The sequence below is a fragment of the Canis lupus genome, chromosome 20 (genome assembly GCF_003254725.2).
Source record: "Canis lupus dingo isolate Sandy chromosome 20, ASM325472v2, whole genome shotgun sequence".
Taxonomy (NCBI): Eukaryota; Metazoa; Chordata; class Mammalia; order Carnivora; family Canidae; genus Canis; species Canis lupus.
In genome coordinates, this window is record NC_064262.1 from 27,020,815 (window position 1) to 27,037,886 (window position 17,072).

At 44.9% G+C, this 17,072-nt stretch overlaps 1 protein-coding gene across 4 annotated transcripts in view; it reads left to right on the plus strand.

The window, feature by feature from the left end:
* The first annotated feature begins 14,934 nt into the window (after window positions 1–14,934).
* The window catches only part of PRICKLE2 (prickle planar cell polarity protein 2), a 321,924-nt gene continuing 319,786 nt past the window's right edge, over window positions 14,935–17,072 (plus strand). For 3 of the 4 annotated variants that reach the window (XM_025456472.3, XM_025456473.3, XM_025456471.3), the window contains exons 1-2: window positions 15,231–15,362; window positions 15,789–15,874. Coding sequence is in view for 1 of the 4 variants with exons in the window: in XM_025456470.3 (XP_025312255.1) it covers window positions 15,050–15,091; window positions 15,789–15,874 (128 nt within the window). In the remaining 3 variants the exon portion in view is untranslated. Of the gene's footprint in view, window positions 15,092–15,230; window positions 15,363–15,788; window positions 15,875–17,072 lie in introns of those variants that run through there. The other variant, XM_025456470.3, reaches the window with a different exon arrangement.

The window sequence follows — 17,072 nt, forward strand, 5'->3', positions numbered from 1 at the left end:
TAAGGGACACATATACATTCATGCACGTATATACATCTATTTCCGTATGGGGACTTAAGTGTGCTTATTTTTTATTTACCAAAATTAGTTTATGCATTAAGGCTTGGGTTACAAATGCAGTGCTACAGGGCCTGGCAGGCGACACGGATGAGTTCCGTGCCCAGAAGCCATGTGAGCCAGAAGGCTGGACAGCTGCTAGGTGGCTCCAGCTGAATACAGCCATAGGAGCGTCGGGCTTCGTGCTGCCAAATCTCCTGCTTTTTCACAAAGCCAGAAACCCAGCATTCGTGCAGAACCTCTTATTTTAAAAATATTGACAGCTAATTCCAAGTTTTAAAAAACGTTGTGTGGGCTCAATAAAGTAAGTCTACCTGAAAGCAAAAGTCTTGAACGTGTGGTTCTCTTTTCAAAAATGACACGGTTCCTCACGACTCACTTTATCTACAGGGAGGTAGATGAGCTTGTACAGGCCACTGGCTAACAAGTTTCATCCACTGCCTCCTACATACTGTGCTGGGGACTCCTCCCATCTGCCAGGCTCAGAATCCTCCCAAGGGGTGGGTATTATTTAGCACAGGAATCATGACCCCTGTTTCAAAGATGAGGACACTGAGGCTCACACACATCAAAGTCATACTGCAGATGGTTTAGTGCCTGAGTCCCGGGGACTGGATTCCAGTCCCATCTCTCTGACTCTAAAGCAGCTTGCTCTTAGGGGGTTGACTCACCTGGAATAAAAGGAGAAAGGACTTTTTTTATTGGGGGGTAGCTTTTTCTCTCTCTTTTTTTTTTTTTTTAGGAAAAAATAGTTTTCTTTTAACCGAATTTCTCTGAAGAAGTATCAGGAAGCTGTATTCATTTGCTGGAACTGCTGTAAGAAAGTACCACAAACCGGGTGGCTCAAAGAACAGAAATGTATTCTCTCATGATTCCGGAGGCTAGAAGTCCAACATCAAAGTGTCAGCAGGATTAGTCCGTTCTGAAATCTTTCTTCCTGGTTTGTAGATAACTGTCTTCTCCCTGTGTCTTCACATGGTCTTTGTGTGTGTCCTACATGACTGTGTCCTTATAAGAAGAGGAGATCAGGACATAGACACATTGGATTAGGACTCACCACATGACCTCGTTTTACCTTACTCTCCTCTTTAAAGATCCTGTCTCCAAAATACAGTCACATTCTGAGGAAGGGAGGGTTTGAGCTTCCACAGAGGGATTTGGAGCAGACACAATTCAGCCCATAACAGAAGGCATCCATTTTATTGTCTTCTTCTGCCCCTTTAGCATTATTACTACTGGAGGGACAAGAGGTTTCCGGAGCCCAGGAACCAGAGCAAAGGGCAGGGCGTTGGCACACCCGAGAGGGTTTGCTTCTCTCATAACCAATTCATCAGCTGCCATCCAACCCAGGGAGGAATAGCTTCGTAGATTTGAACCAGGTAGCATATTCCCAAGAAACAGCTTCAATGTTGGAGAATAAATAAAACATGAGATGCTTAGCAATGTCACTGTTTTCCTTGGCATCACTGGTTATATCTTAGTGTCTTGATTTAAAATAATATTGATATGGACAAGTAGCATCACTCATCATATCAAAGACTAGAAACAACTGCATTGGCCAACTATAGGGTTTAATAGGATCCTATGCAGCCTTTGGAAACCATACTGTGGAAAAATATTCACAATGTGAGAAAATTCTCATAATAGATAAAGTGGAAAAAAATGTTACAAAAAAGGATGTACGGCTTGATTCCAATTTTTTTGAAAACAGTTTATTATATGTACATATAGATTCATATATATGCATATATATGAGTGTGTGCATGTGTTCATCTGGAAAAGTATACTCCAAAATACTTAAAATAGCTCTCTCTCAGTGATGGAATTATACATATTTTAAATTTTTCTTCTGTTTTTCTAAATGCTTCATGTTTTCTGCAATAGTAGATATTATTTTTGCAATCCAGGGGAAAACATTAAAAATTATAATCCCCAATATACACACTCCATTTCCAGAAAAATCATCTTAAGTATGCCTTGTTCATAAGGAGCTCCATTATGGTTTTTCACATGGGATTGTACTTATACAATATGGAGTTTACTTGCTATTTTCCGGATACAACTGTCAACCACAATTACCTGGATCCTAGAAAAATTTCTGTGGCAAGCCTGAGAACCTCTTCTCTCTTTTTTTGTCCATCCAACTCCCTTTTCCAATGAGAAAGACTTTTTTGGAGTAAATTCAGGAAGGGGTGGTGCCCCATAGATGTGGACAAAGGGCACTAAAATAATAAAGTAGACTAGTTTAATGTGTTTAAAGTATCATCTGAGCAGATCCAAAAAGAAGCAGGATGTAACTTCCTAGTGACTTTGTTCATTCTATCTATATTTATTTGAGAGATCCTCTGGACAGACTTCCTTTTCCACAGAATGTGCTCTAACTGGCTAAGGATCTCTAGATGTATTCTTTTATGAAGGAGAGGTCCATGGGGAATACTGCTGTCACGTCAAACTTGGAAGAAGCAATATTGGTCACTTTGCCCAACTCTTGACATCATTGGTTCCCAGACCCCTGAATACCCTGGAGAGGTTTTGCAAAGTGGCAGTCCCCCACACCATTATAGACATGGAAGTAGCCTGGGACTTTGGATTGGGCAAGGTCCAATCTTTTTGATGTTCAGCCTGGTTGGAGAAACCTTTCTCTACATGGCTCATGAATTTCTCCCTGAAACATCACAATAGATGGTTACATGAACACTTTTAAAGGAGAATTTTCTATCTCATGACTATGCCTACTATAATTCTGTTTTGTATGTAACTTGGATTCCTCTGACCAGTTAAGAGATTAAAAATGGAGTCACTTTGCTCATATATCCTGATAAAAATATCAAGGTCCAAAGATGTGGCCAAATCTCATTGTAGTCACATCTTCAAAAGCGAAAGTAATTACAATGATAACTTAGGGCTTTTTTTAAAAAGGGATTTTATTTATTTATTCATGAGAGACACAGACAAAGAGGCTGAGACATAGGCAGAGGGAGAAGCAGGCTCCATGTAGGAAGCCTGAGGCAGGACTCAATCCCAGGACCCCAGGATCATGTCCTGAGCTCAACCACTGAGCCACCCAGGTGCCCCAACTTAGGGCTTTAAATGCAACTCCCGAAGAATGTTGTAAGGGGTCTGGTTTATAACTTGTGGTAGCATTTCTCAAAACCCCAGCATTTCCCTTTCCTTCTTCATTCCCATATCCCTCCGTTGTAGAGCTTCTCATTCACTACCCCAAACCCAAGTCTCTCTGTGAGAAGCCCACATTCTCTTTCAACCTCTTTTCAACCTTTGTTTGTTCTAAGCAATACACTGTGTAGTTCTCTCTGGCTCTTTCCTCTCTGATTGCTCCTTCTCTCTCTCTGTCTCTCTCATTCTCTGGTTTATTACTACCCAGACTTCCCACAAGAAAGGAGAGCACAGAAAATGCCTAACAAAGATCTTCCTCCCTTTCTTCCATTCCACCTAGGTATATTTCTCTATACCCAATGTCCTGGTTTCACATTTTTTTTCCTTAAAAAAAAAAAACTAACTGGGTAAAGGAGATGCTGAAGTCAAAGACAAAAGTCCATTTCTAATATGATGGGGGGAGGACTAAAATTGGGTACATTAGTAAGCCTTGTGCTCATCCCAATAATGATTTCCCCCATCTGCCACTGTGAAACTATAGACCCTACATAGTTTATATGGCTTGCCCTTATTTTACTTCCCCCATCTCCCTGCTGGTCACAAATAAATCCCATCAACTACTATTTGATATAAGTTCTTTTTCCATCTCCTGTTCTAATTCTCTCTGTCTGGCAATGCCTATGGATAAATTCTTTCTTGATTACCACTTTGGGGGGATATTAAGCAATATGCTCTGAGTCCCAATGATTCATAGTGAAGCATACACTATGCATTTAGAATCTCAGCCTCTGCATCAGCCAAGCCTGGCTTCGATTGCAGCTTGGCCTTTACCTGCTATGTGACACTGAGCACACCACTTGACCTTTCTGGCCTTCAGCTTCCTCATCTGTAAAATGAGGAAATCACAAAATCTAACTTAAAGGGTTTTAAGAATTAAATGAAATGTCATTAACTCGAGTGAAATGTTTAACACAGAATGTTGGTTCTACATATACAATATTTTCATTTTTCTTTTTACCATCCTTTTTTGGGGGAATGTGGGCAGAAGAGAAGGGTGGTTTTGCTAGAAAGTAAAGAGGACCTAATGAAAGAGCAGAAATCAGGGGCTCCTGGGTGGCTCAGTCTGTTAAGCGTCTGGCTCTTGATTTTGGCTCAGCTCATGATCTCAGGGTTATGAGATGGAGCCCTGAGTCGGCTGCACACTCTGTGCAGAACCTGGGTTTCTCTTTCCTTCTCTCTTTGCCCCTCCCCCACTCTCTAAAATAAATAAATCTAAGAAAGAAAGAAAGAAAGAAAGAAAGAAAGAAAGAAAGAAAGAAAGAAAGAAAGAAAGAAAGAAATCAGCAACCTAAGCCCACAGGCCAAATTTGACATACCACCTGGTTTTGTAAAGTTGTGCTAACACACGGTCACACTTGTATCTCTATGATAGTTTTATACTACAGTTGCAGAGTTGAGTCATTGTGATAAACACTGCATGACCTACACAACCTGTAATATTTACTATCTGGCTCTTTACACAAAAAGTTCACCAACCTTGATTTGGAATGAAACAACAGAGTATTTTTTCCACATGGTTTGCCACTGGGTGATGAATGTCACCAGGCTTTTTCTTTTTTAATCAAGTGACGTGGTTGACTGTAGACCTAAGAGTCAATCTTCACCAACACCTTCATTACTGTTTTGTAAGTAATGAAGAAATTCTTTACCAAGAATTTACATCAACAACAGCCAAGAGTAAGGCAATGTTCCTTAGAAGCTTGGCTTATCCTACTAGAATGACAAGGAATGGAATATTGCACATCTGATAAGGCCATCGGGACCAGGCTACCAAGGGCTCACCCAGGTCTGTGCTTCTTTCTAGGCACAAAGCTAATCGACATGTCCCAGTTTCCTTGCAGTAAGGTGGGCCAAATCTTGAGTTTTTGCTGATGGAATTAAGGGGAAACACATCACCGTTCCCCACATCCTACTTAACTAACCCTCCATACTCTCCTCTTCTTTGCCTGTAAGATACAAACAACCCAGTGGAGGACTCTGAAGTTTAGAGCAAGATGTCCAATAGAACTTTCTGGAATGATGGGAAACTTCTATTCAGCATTGTTCGATATAGTAGCGTCTCATCCCATGTGGTAATTGTGTACTGGAAATGTGTCTAGTGTAACTGAGGAGGTGAATGTTTAACCTTGGTAAGTTTTAAGAGCACATAAGACTAGTGACTGTCCTGTTGGATAGTGCAGTTCTGCAAGATGGCAGATCAGAAGCCTGAGGTCTGGGTGGAGCAGAGCACGTCCTTCCCCTCTCTCCACACCTCTCCCTTCCTTCTCCTGCTCCACTTGCCCTGGATTGTGATGTGAGCAAGAAATAACAGCTCTACAGACAGGCTTGTGAGAATTACTGTTTGACTAGCTAAGCAGCCCTGAGTTATACAGACACACGTCCTGGCAACCATTTTTATGAAGAGAGGACAATTCAGTCCACTACTCATCCATTTTACAAGCTTAAGGAATGCCAAGGAAGGCCTCTACTGAGATCTAGTTTTTAACCTAGTCTGTGGTGTTAATTATCCTGTTTAAAAGATGAAAGAAGTGCTTTCGTGAGCCAGAGAGTAAGTAGCTTCATTAGTGGCTTGGACATACTGATCCCAGCTATAAGCTAGGTAAGAAGGTTCAGTTCTGTTCAACACTGCCAATTTTTTTTTTTTTACAACCATTTTAAACTGTGCATGTCCCATGCATGACAGAGAAAGGGCCATCTGGTTTGATGATTTTTTGGCTTGGAAGAGGAGAACACGAAAGAAAAGTGTAAGTTTTAATACTCAAGAGATCAGATTCTCTGCTGAAGAGGAAATGACTCCATGTCCAAGAGGATTCCGCCAAGAAAGGGGCCAGACTGCTCTCTGGGGGGTGGGGGGGTTGTTCCTCAGTAGGGCTGTGCATGCCACTCAACGTTCCTTTCGTTCCTTTCTAAGGTGAGATGGTGACTCACTGGAGCAAGATGACTGGTCTCTCTTTCTTTGGCGTTGCAGGCTTCAGTCCCAAGCAAGAAGGGCTAGGATGGCACATGCTGTTTCACCTACTCTGTGTGCCAACCCATTTCTGGGCAAAGCACCACAGCACCTATTTTATTGTAAAGAGAACCAACTTTGTAACCAAACAGACCTCTACCAAAATTTCAAGTCTATTGCTTACTAGTTTGGATGAGTTACTTCACTTCTCTGAGGCTTATTTTCTTTCACTTAGGGATAATAATACATCTACCCCACAGAGCTGTAGCAAAAATAAAATGAACCCACATCTACAAAAGCAGTGAGGACAAGGCTTCATACAGAATCAGTACTTTGGGAGGCTGAGGGTTTGGAGCACGTATTTCCAAGCCTGGCCCATCAAGGGGGGGCCTTTGGGTGGTAGTGAGGATGTGGGTGTATGTGCTAATTACTACAGTGCTTCTCAGAGTCTGATACACATTTTATCGGCTGGGGAGTTTGTTTAAATGCAGATTCTGAGTTTCCAGGTAATTTCAAAGCTGCCTGTCCCTGACATCACCTTTGAAGAGCAAGAAATTCAGGTCTTGCCCTTCTCTATTTCTCTCTTCTGGTTCCTCCCTAGATGAAATGCCCTGTCTACTTTGAGTAGGGAGGATAGGGGTAAGCAGGATAGGCAGCCCGAAGTGGAACCTAGTTAGATGAGTACAGAAATCATGGAAAAAGAGATGGGTTGGGGGTTTCCAACGCTGACTAGACTTTAAACTCACCTGGAGAGCTTTAAAAACTATCCATTGTCAAGTCTCACCCCAGGAATACTGATTTAATTGATTGGGATGGGGCCAGACGTGACATATTAAAGAAAATAACTCCCCAGGTTATTCTCAGGCGCAGCCAGGGCTCAGAACCGCTGGGCTGGACAAAAGAGGCAACTTTCCCAGCTGGAAAGAATCTGGAAAGGGTCTTATCAGGATATTAAATCAGATTTGGTTTTGAGGGGCTGCTAGTTGAGGGAAAAAAAGAAAGAAAAAGGAAAAAGCATCATGGAAATTTCATGTAAGGGAAGCCACTTGGTTGAAACCTTGAAAAATCAGATCCATTTGATGAAGCTGTTACAAAAAACACTAAAACTCTGTCTCACCTGAAATGATAACTTAGCTCTGGGCCTTTGAAGCAATTTGTTGAGAAGCCAAGAGTAAATGGGAAATGTGAAATCCATGCCATTTTTGTGGAATCGGAGGCTCTTTTTCTTTCATTAACATTGTGGATTTGATTGTCCTCTGTGCTTGTTGGAGCACAGAAGCCAGCTTTGGCTAGTAGCAGTATCTAGGTCTCAGTCCAGGGGGTCTCCATCAGGGGGTCTCTATCAGGGGACTATGAGCCCAGCACAGGTGGTCCAACAAATTCGAACCAATGTGCATAAGCAGTTTTGCTGTGATTGAGTTTATGTACTTTTGAAGCCCAGGTGGTAGGCTGCCTCTTTGCCATGGGAAGCCAGCTCAGAGTTGGCCCTTCACCAGCTTTGACACGAAGCTCAGCCCCGTTCCAGAATCCAGGCATGCCAAGTGTCTGCAAATACTGTGGTCATATGTAAGATTCCTGGGTCTTGGAATGGGTGCTGCATCACCCACTGCACAACATCTTAAACAATCTGCATTAGACATGGGAATGCCTCTGCACTCCCTGGGAATGCCTCTGCACACAGCCAATAAGGAGATTCTCCTGCACCGCTATGCCCCGTCCCTCTCCCAATCTTTTACTCCTTTGGAGCAGAGTTTGGCTGTGTCCTAGCTGCTCCACACTTGGCTGCCTGTCCCCAGGTATAGTGAACACAAGTCTCTCTAGAAACCCGGACCTGCTCTCTGTAGGGAGACACGTTTCTGCTGCTATCTCAAGGCAGAGTCTCCCTATGAAAGCTTTCAGCATTTCATAAATGGAAAAATCACCGTCAGATTTCTTTCAATTAGTGGAAACAGGTATGAATGTAAGTCTTTTGTAATAGCGAAGCAGCATGAAGTGAATTTTTGGATAGCGGAGGGGAGCCCTGTATGTTATGAACTATCACCTGGATGTTGACAAATTTATTTTGACAATTTCAGGGCAGGGCACAGCTTCTGGAAGGAAGAAAAAGTATAGCCGTTGCAAACCATAGCCAAAGAAGCTGGCCCTGAGAAGCCCTTGCCTAAAGTGTCACACGGGCAAGAGCTCCTGCTTTGTGCCTGGACATTGGAATCACAAGGGAGTTCTTAGTATGCTCCTGAATGGGTTGTGCCCCAGGAAATTGGGATTTAGCCGGCCTGGGGTGTGGCCTGGGCATTGGGATTCTTGAGAGTTATTCTAGGTCATTTTTAATGTCTAGCCAGGTTTGCAACTCACTTTTCTTTCTACACTGCTCAGCGCCAAAGGGCAGGAGAGCAGGGATCTTGTAAGCCAGGTTTCTTACATTCCCGTGTCCTGATTGCTGACCTATGTAGTCGTGTTTAAAGCCCATCAAGTGAGCCCTCTCAAATTCTACCATCATAAAGCATAAGCATAGAAATAAAGTCAATTCTGTGTCTTTGTGGGACAAAGGGGCCATTAAATAGCAGACAGATTGAGAAGGGCAGGCAGGGCAGAGACTTTAGTTTTGAGTTTGGATTGAGGAGACTCAGGTCTCAGCATCCAGGTATCAGCTCCCTGTGTCAGACCTTGTTGGCACAATGCTTCTCAGGCATAAACCAAGATACCGGGGCAGGGAGATGGGGAGGTGATTCCAGGAAGCTTTCATCTCTTTCCTTTTCATGGTTTCTATTTATTTCACAGAAGGCACTGCAGGAAAATTACAGAACACCAACCTGGGTGCTGAAAGGAAGCGGCATCCTTGAGAGGTGAGCAGCGGGGAAGAGAGGTGGGGAATCTGGGGAAACAGGTAGTCAAGGAGGGAAGTTGTTCACTGACATTCCCAAAAACGCTGTTTGCTCAGCCCCAAGCTGGACTTTCAAACATACTTTTGGGTGAATTAGAAGGTGACCCTTGGAGCAACCAGCTCCCACCCCAAGGCATGTGAGGAACCTGAACACTTCTGTGTGTGTGTGTGTGTGTGTGTGTGTGTGTAGGGGGGGATCGGGATGGGGATAGAAAGAGGGAGAGAAAGAGCACTTTAATAAAAAAGTTATCCCCCTCTAGGCAGTAAGCGATCATGAAAACCTGGCACAACACAGCTGGGCTTCATTCCTTCTGGAACCACTTCTCAACAGCACAAGGTACTAGGCAAATCACATCACCTCACTGAGCATTGGTTTCTTCTTCTGGCCTTCCTGTGAGTCTCGGGGTTCCTGCATGTCACTTAGGAATCTATTTTGGAAACAGTAGGCTGCAACATTAGTATAAGGAATTATTAAAAAGCCAACTTTGCATCTTTGTGCTTTTATAGGGGTTCTGGGGAGACCAAGAGCACAATATTATAAAGCCCTCAAGTGAATGGCTGAAGGGAGTAACAGAAAGGAAAACCAATATTTTCCTGTTGTTACAAAAGACACATATGTCATAGGGGAAAACAACATAGAAAATTGCGAAGAAATGAAATCTGAAATTTCTCCTCCCAAAAGAATAGTAGTATTTGTCTTATAAAACAACTATGTGTGCAGATTTAAAACCCCTTATATTTTCAAATTTGGAAGTGTTTCTTACAACAATACATGCTTCTTGCAGAAATTGAGGATAACAAAAATCATCTATATTCTCCCATTTAGGACCACCTGGTGTTCTAGAATTTTAAAAAGTCAAATAATTATTTACACCTTATACAGGAAATACCCATTTATCTTATAGAAATTAGATGAACAAAAGGGAAACTGTTAAACTACTTAAAATCCAGACCCCCAAATAGCTGGTAACAGTCTGTAATATTTTTTGTTGTAGTCTCTGGACTTTTCATTTTTTTTCTAGACTTTTCAATATTCAAATGTGTATATATATTCGAAAGCACAAGAGGTTCCTGTCAAAATCCTTTGCAAATGTGAATGCATATTGCTATTTGGTAACCTGCTTTCCAAATGAAACAATATTTGTACAAATTTCCCTATATTCTGTATTACTTTTAATGTCTGAGTAGAATTCCATTAGATGGATGCAACATTATTCATCTAACAGATCCTCTGATGTTAAGTAATTAGATCATTTGTGATTTTTCTTTTTTCTCTTACAAACAGTGCCAGGATGATTATCCTTTAACCACATGTTTGTGGTTTCTTAGTAATTTAACTTTTAGGATAAGCTGGGCCAATGGCTCTGCAGAATTCTAAGGATTTTTGAAGAGAAGACATAGGGTGCTTGGTGTAGTACCTTCTCTCATTTCAAATATTTTTGCTTTGTGTATATGAGAATATATTTATAAATTTGAGGTGATTTGATGCCCTGTGAAATACTTTGCCTACCAACACTCTTTATTACAGTTCCCTCCTGACTTAATTTTTTTTCTGATGATACATGTCAGTCTCATGCTCATACAAGAAAATTTGTAAACTACAGAAGAGTTAGTTGGATTGAAAGAGGAAAGCCCCTTATAATCCCAGTACTGAAATGGACCCAGCTCTCCTGTCACCCCTGCCAACTCCCTTGCCACCCATGGCTTTCCACACTTTTTCAACATTCTCTTTGTAGACTTCTGATTAGGGAGATGTTTTCATGAATCTTCTAAGTGTTGGCTGCTGTTCAGGGAGATTTTACCCCCTTTGCAACACTCAGGATTGTTTCCAGTAGCTAACAGCAAGAGATGTGCACCTGGGTAAGCCTATGTTGAGCTATTGTGTTCTTACTCCCTATCTTAGGGAACACTATGTGTACACACCCCTAAGGTTTGCTGCGGGTGCATAGAAACGGGGCATCAGAGGCTTCACCTGGCTTAATAGTCTCGAGTTCATATAAGAAAAAATAGAAAAGCCCAAACAGAAGGTGGGCATGTATAGACCAAGGGAAGATGAGACCAACAACTTCTTGCTATACGTGCCCCAGATTTTATGTTAGGCGACCTCAGGCCACCAGGGTACAATTTTTCCATTCAGATAAATAACTTTACATTTCTGATTATAAAATGAACATTCATTCATTATAGGAAACACATTTAAAAGGAAAAAAGAAAAAAAAACTTATTTTGTGTGTTTCTTTCCAGTTTCTTGATGCCTGTTTTAAGACGAATTAAAGCCAAACAGCCTATATACTGGTTTTGTTTTCCCACTTTGTATGATAGCAGAGGCGTTTTCCATGTCAATAATCATGTATGAGGATTTCTTCAAGTTCCATCAGTAATTGCACTGCCTTGAGAAATGAGGAAAGAGCACACATCAAAGAGTTCTATGAAGGGTAAACGCAGCGATATCAAGTAAAATAAAATTGTCTACAGTTCACCCACAGCTGACAGTGAGAATGAGTTTTCCTTCCCAGGTTACTAAGCCTTATCTTCCTAAGCAAGATAAAGCGGTTCTTGACTAGAGAAGTAAAATACTGCTTCTCAAACGTGAGCCTCAGGTGTAAATAAGCCCATAGAAAACTAGCTCCTGTTCAGAAGAGATAAACCAAGGAGGAACTCGTCCAGCAGGGGATGATTTGAAAGCAATTTTATTATTTTTTTTTTTTAGTTTTACTGCTTTTTAAAATTGAAGTATAATTAACATTCAATGTTACATTAGTTTCAGGGTAGGTTTTTGTTTTGTTTTTAGATTTTGTTTATTTTCGAGAGAGATCATTCTACGAAGGGCTCAATCTCACAACCCCGAGAATATGACCCAAGCGAAATCAACAGTTGGACGCCCAAACTGACAGGGCCACCCAGGCACCCCAATTTCAGGTGTGATTTTTATGGCTGGTGTCAAAGGAAACACTTGGTGCTCTGTTTGGGAAGTAGAATTGGGCCTCATGAATGTGGCTTGATCAGACAACATGTGGAGACCACTTACATCTTCTTGGCATCTCCTCTTTAAAAAAAAAAAAAGTTATTTATTCATGAGAGACACAGAGAGAGGCAGAGACATAGGCAGAGGGAGAAGCGGGCTCCCTATAGGACCCCGGGATCATGCCCTGAGCCAAAGGCAGACCTCAACCACTGAGCCACCCAGTTGCCCCCTGGCATCTCCTCTTTAACGGAGAAACAAGTTAAGTGCCCAGATTACCCACCGCATTTTCCCCAAGGGCATAATGATTGTTACCTCCTTCACCAGCTACATCCTTCCAGAAGTGAGACTATTGCCACCTGCCCTTGTACTTCTTTCGGGGAATTTGAAGACGATGCTGCTTCCTTGGGATACATTCCTTCCATCTGTTAGAAACTTGTAATGCATTGGTTTTGTTCCTGACCTTGGCCGACAGTTTTCATAATTAAAATACAAGTAGGCAATAGCTGCAGTGAGAACAGAGTCCTCCCGACCCACACCTGCCAGTTATAAGGCCCCACACAGTGCAGTGCTGAGCAGGTAATGCAGTAGCCCTGCTGAGAAGGCCAGGTGAGCCTCTTGCACCGGTACCGATTATAACCTGGGGTTTTAATTGCTACCACCCCTGCCCCTCACCTCTACCAAAGCTACTGACTTCTCCTTAGTCATTTAACAAACATTTGTTAAGCATTTGAAATGAGCCAGAGCCTGTGCAAATAAAGAGATGAATGAGCTATGGCATTTACTCTCTGCAAGTATACCTTCTATTGGTGCTGGAGGGTGTTGGGTAAACAGATAAATGCAATATAAAGAAGTCTACCCTTTAGGTCGCTAAGCGTTGGAGTATTTTTTCCAGAGCTAGGATTATGGTGAGGTGAAGGAGGGAGGGACATGTAAGTATAGGGTAGGATCTGGTCTTTATTAAAAATCTTTATTTTTTTTTGCATCAATTACAATTCTTTAAAATACTGAGTGAGAATATTGTTTACCTCAATATTATGTTTACTAAGTTTTGGGGTCCCCTGTAAATTTGGCTCCTCCCTTGCCTCCCCCTTGTTCTGGCCTGGAACTCAAATCAGACCTTACTTTCTGGGCATCAGTGATCATCAGTTCACATTGATACGCAGTGGGTATCCAAGCTGAGTCACTCCCCCTGTTCTTTCGTGGTTGGAATATAAGTAGGCTGGCCTTGCCACTAATTTTGCTATTACCCCAAGCACACAGCTTTTCTTTTCTCAGCTTCAATGTCTCACCCAGAATAATAGCTAAGCCCAGAGAATTATCTTTTTGACAATGACAAGAATGTCTCCTTTTGACAAATATTTGTGGTGTACTTACCACATGCAGGCGCCTGTATACAGGCCCTAGAGCCATTGACGTGAACAAGCGTGGGTGGGGGCAAATAAGTAAGCAAGATCATTTCAGTGTATGCCACATGTGGTATGAGGGAGCATCTGTGTGTGAGACATTCCAATCGGGGGTCAGGGAAGTTCTCTCAGAGGAGGTGGTATTTAAGCAGAAACATCAATGGTAAATACACACCATGGCCTAGAAGTCTCAGGTTTGCAAACTTTTTTTTTTTTTGACAGCTAATCTTTAATGAGTCCTTTGTGCCTGTTATAATATCTATAACCACTGTACCAGTGCCCACCCATCTCTCTCAATACTGTGAGATTAGGACTCTTGCTATATCTTTTTTTTTATTTTTTATTTTTAAATAAGTCTGAATGTTTTTTATTATTTTTTTAAAGATTTTATTTTTTCATGAGAGACACAGAGAGAGGCAGAGCCACAGACAGAGGGAGAAGCAGGCTCCATGCAGGGAGCCCCATGTGGGACTTGATCCCAGGACTCCAGGATCATGCCCTGAGCCGAAGGCAGACGCTCAACTGCTGAGCCACTCAGGCGTCCCTACATCTTTTTTTTTTAAAAAAGAAAGATTTTATTTATTTTTTCATGAGACACAGAGAGAGAGAGGCAGAGACATAGGCAGAAGGAGAAGCAGACTCCCTCTTGGGAGCCTGATGTGGGACTCAGGACCCTGGGATCACCACCTGAGCAGAAGACAGATGCTCAACCACGGTGCCACCCAGGCGACCGGGACTCTTGTCAACATCTTTTCTGAATTGATAAGGAGACAGAATCACAAAGTTAGTTACTTTGGGAAGATCACGAGCTACCAAACGGTGGGAAAAGAATGGGCACGTGATGGGTGGGGGGTGGTGGTGGGGAGCTTCCAAGCTGGCCCTGCAATGATTCACCAGTTCCTTAATGAGCATCTGCTATATTCCAGGCATTGTACGGAGAGGGGCATATGTCCTCCTCCTCCACCTCCTCTTCCTCCTCCTCCTCTTCCTCCTCCTCCTCCTTCTCATCTACCAGGACTTAGTGAATGCATTCCATGCATGTCACAAACTTTTAAAACAGTTTTGGAGGACGATGGAATTGCTCTAGATCTTGATTGTGCTGGCTGTTACAGGTCTGTGTGAATCTGCCCAAACTAGCAGAATGGTGCATTAAAAAGGGTGAATTTTACTATATGCGAATTATATTAAAAAAAAAAAACAAAAAACCTAAGACACAGACACAGACACAGCCCACATCCGTCCCCTTGCACCGGCTCTCCCAGCCCCAGCAGCCGGGCACCTCCGAGCGGCCCCTGCCCCAACCTGGGCGGGGGTGAGGGAAGAGCCCGGGGGGCGGGCCCAGGTGCGGGGGGCGGGAAGGTCGGCGCAGCGGGTGCGGGCAGGGCTGGGAGCGCCGGCGGCCCGCGGGGCGAACCCGGGGAGGCGGGGGGATGCCGGGAGAGGGGGAGGGACGTGCGGGCGGGGGAGCGGGAGGCGGGAGGCGGGAGGCGGGGAGGCGCGCGCTGCGGAGCGAGCCCGGGGCTGCGAGGCGGAGACAGCCAGGCCCCCGGCCGCCCCGCCCGCCCTCCCGGCCCCGCGCGGACCGACCGACGGACGGCGCTGCGTGCAGGAGGCGCCCGGCCATGTTCAGCCGGAGCTCCCGGAAAAGACTCTCCAGCCGCTCGGTGAGTGTCCCCCCCGGGGCCCCCGCCTGCGCCCTGCCCGGCCCCCCTGCGCCCGGCGGCCGCGCACCTGTGGCCCCAGGTAAGCCGGCCCCGCGGGCGGGGCGCGTCCGGGGCGCGCGGGAGCGCTCGGAGGCGCGGAGGGCGTTAAGTTCGAATCCCCCGTCGGGGCGAGAGCCGGACCCGGAGCCGCGGCCCCGAGTGTCACAGAGTGGGGCTGCCCCGGAGAGCCCCCTCCCTCGCCTTTTTCCCCTGAAGGCGGATCGGGATCACGGTACCGAGGCTCCCCCGGTGCAGGCTCCTGGAGCTCTAGCCGCGGACTTGACTTTGGGCTGTGTTTTGGGGTGCCCCGCGCTACCCCCTTCCCAGGGGCACGAGCTTGGCCCCAGGCGAAGGCGCGATGGTCGCTTCTCGGGGACCCTGGGGGAACAGAAAGGTCTTGCTTTTGTTTCTTAGGACCCCGCGACCAAGGTGTCTGGGGGAGACAAAGCCCCAGCCGTGGCCATCTCTTGGTGGCCTGGTGCCCACGCCCGAGGTAGCCCGTCCGGGTTCACAACCCTTCCCCACAACACACAGCAGCGTGGGAGTCAAACCCGATAAGGTGGGGTGGGAGGGGCAGGTCATCCGGCCCGGACGCCGGTGGGGCTTGGAGGGAGCCCCCGGGTGGAAACGTGGTTGTGTTGTCTTTTCTGTTTTGAAGTTGACCGGACTGGGGCGGATAGAGAGAGGCCAGCCATGTAACGCCTGCGGTGACCAGTGCCCCGGGTTCGCCTTGCATAAATGGAGGTAGGATGCATCAAACCCGAGTCCTAAGGCGTAACGCTTCGGGGGAGGGCGGACTAGGGAAATATGTATGTGCATATATATATATACACACACGCACACACAAACGCCTATATTTATCTCCTTTTGTAAATCTCACTTGTAAGTCACATGGAAAGAATGCAAAGGCTGTTCCTTTAAGAATGAGGCTACATCTGCTACAAATATCGAAAGGTGGAAGTGGTGGCCAGACACTGGGGGATGCAGGAGAGCTGGGCTCAGGCTGCATTTCCCTGATGGGAGAGTTTTGAGTCCCTCCTACCCACGCTCTGTGTATCTAAGTTGCTCAGCCCCCAAACAATTCAACTTGGGCATGGCAGTGTCTCCAAGGGCCGCAGTGTAGGGTTCCGAGGATACCCTGGACTAGCTGGTGTTTTCCGATTGTGTTTTTAATTCAGCCCCTGTAGCTCTTGGGTCCCACCCACAAATCCACTACTGCCCGCCTGTGCTGTGTCAACCCTCTTCGGTGGCCAGATGTTTCTTATTAATGTGCCGTGAATGTTGACTTCCAGGCAGCCCCAGCCTGGATTGGAATGATTATGTTTGGGAGATGCGGGATCTGGGTGCCCTCCCATTGCATCTGGCTGCTGGGGCTCTGGTTGGAAAAAGTTGGGGTGCAGGCTTGCAGGATCTCAGTTTGATGATGTAAAGAGAAGAGGTGGATCCTTCTTGGCAACTTCACGGAAAGGAAAAACCAGTGACAGGAGGATATTCTCCGACATCATAACATGTTCTCTCTTTGATGAGTGCATCTTTCCCTTTTCCCCACCACTCATATGGCTCTTTGAAGAGGGCGGTTTCTGGGCACAAGGGGAAAAAAGGATGCTTTGATTTTATTTTACCCCTCTGTACGCGCTTCTCTACTTTCTCCCAAATGGTAATGTGTGCTGGGCACCCAGTTATAAGGAAACTCCCAACCGGCTCCTTCAGAAATTAAATGCTTTTGTTCCTGCCTCATATGGGTCTGGCAGCCTCTTTGCCTTTTGTTTCAAGGCACTGAGCGGAGCCCTTATGGCTTCCCCAGCATTTAATAACTTCTGTGTCAGAGGCAAGGCCGGGCGACCTTATAAATATGTAATGGGCAGAAAGAGGCATCCATCAGGGCTGGTTTTGTAGCCCAAATAGGTGTGGTCTGAGCTGGCCCCCTGCACATCCCAAATGC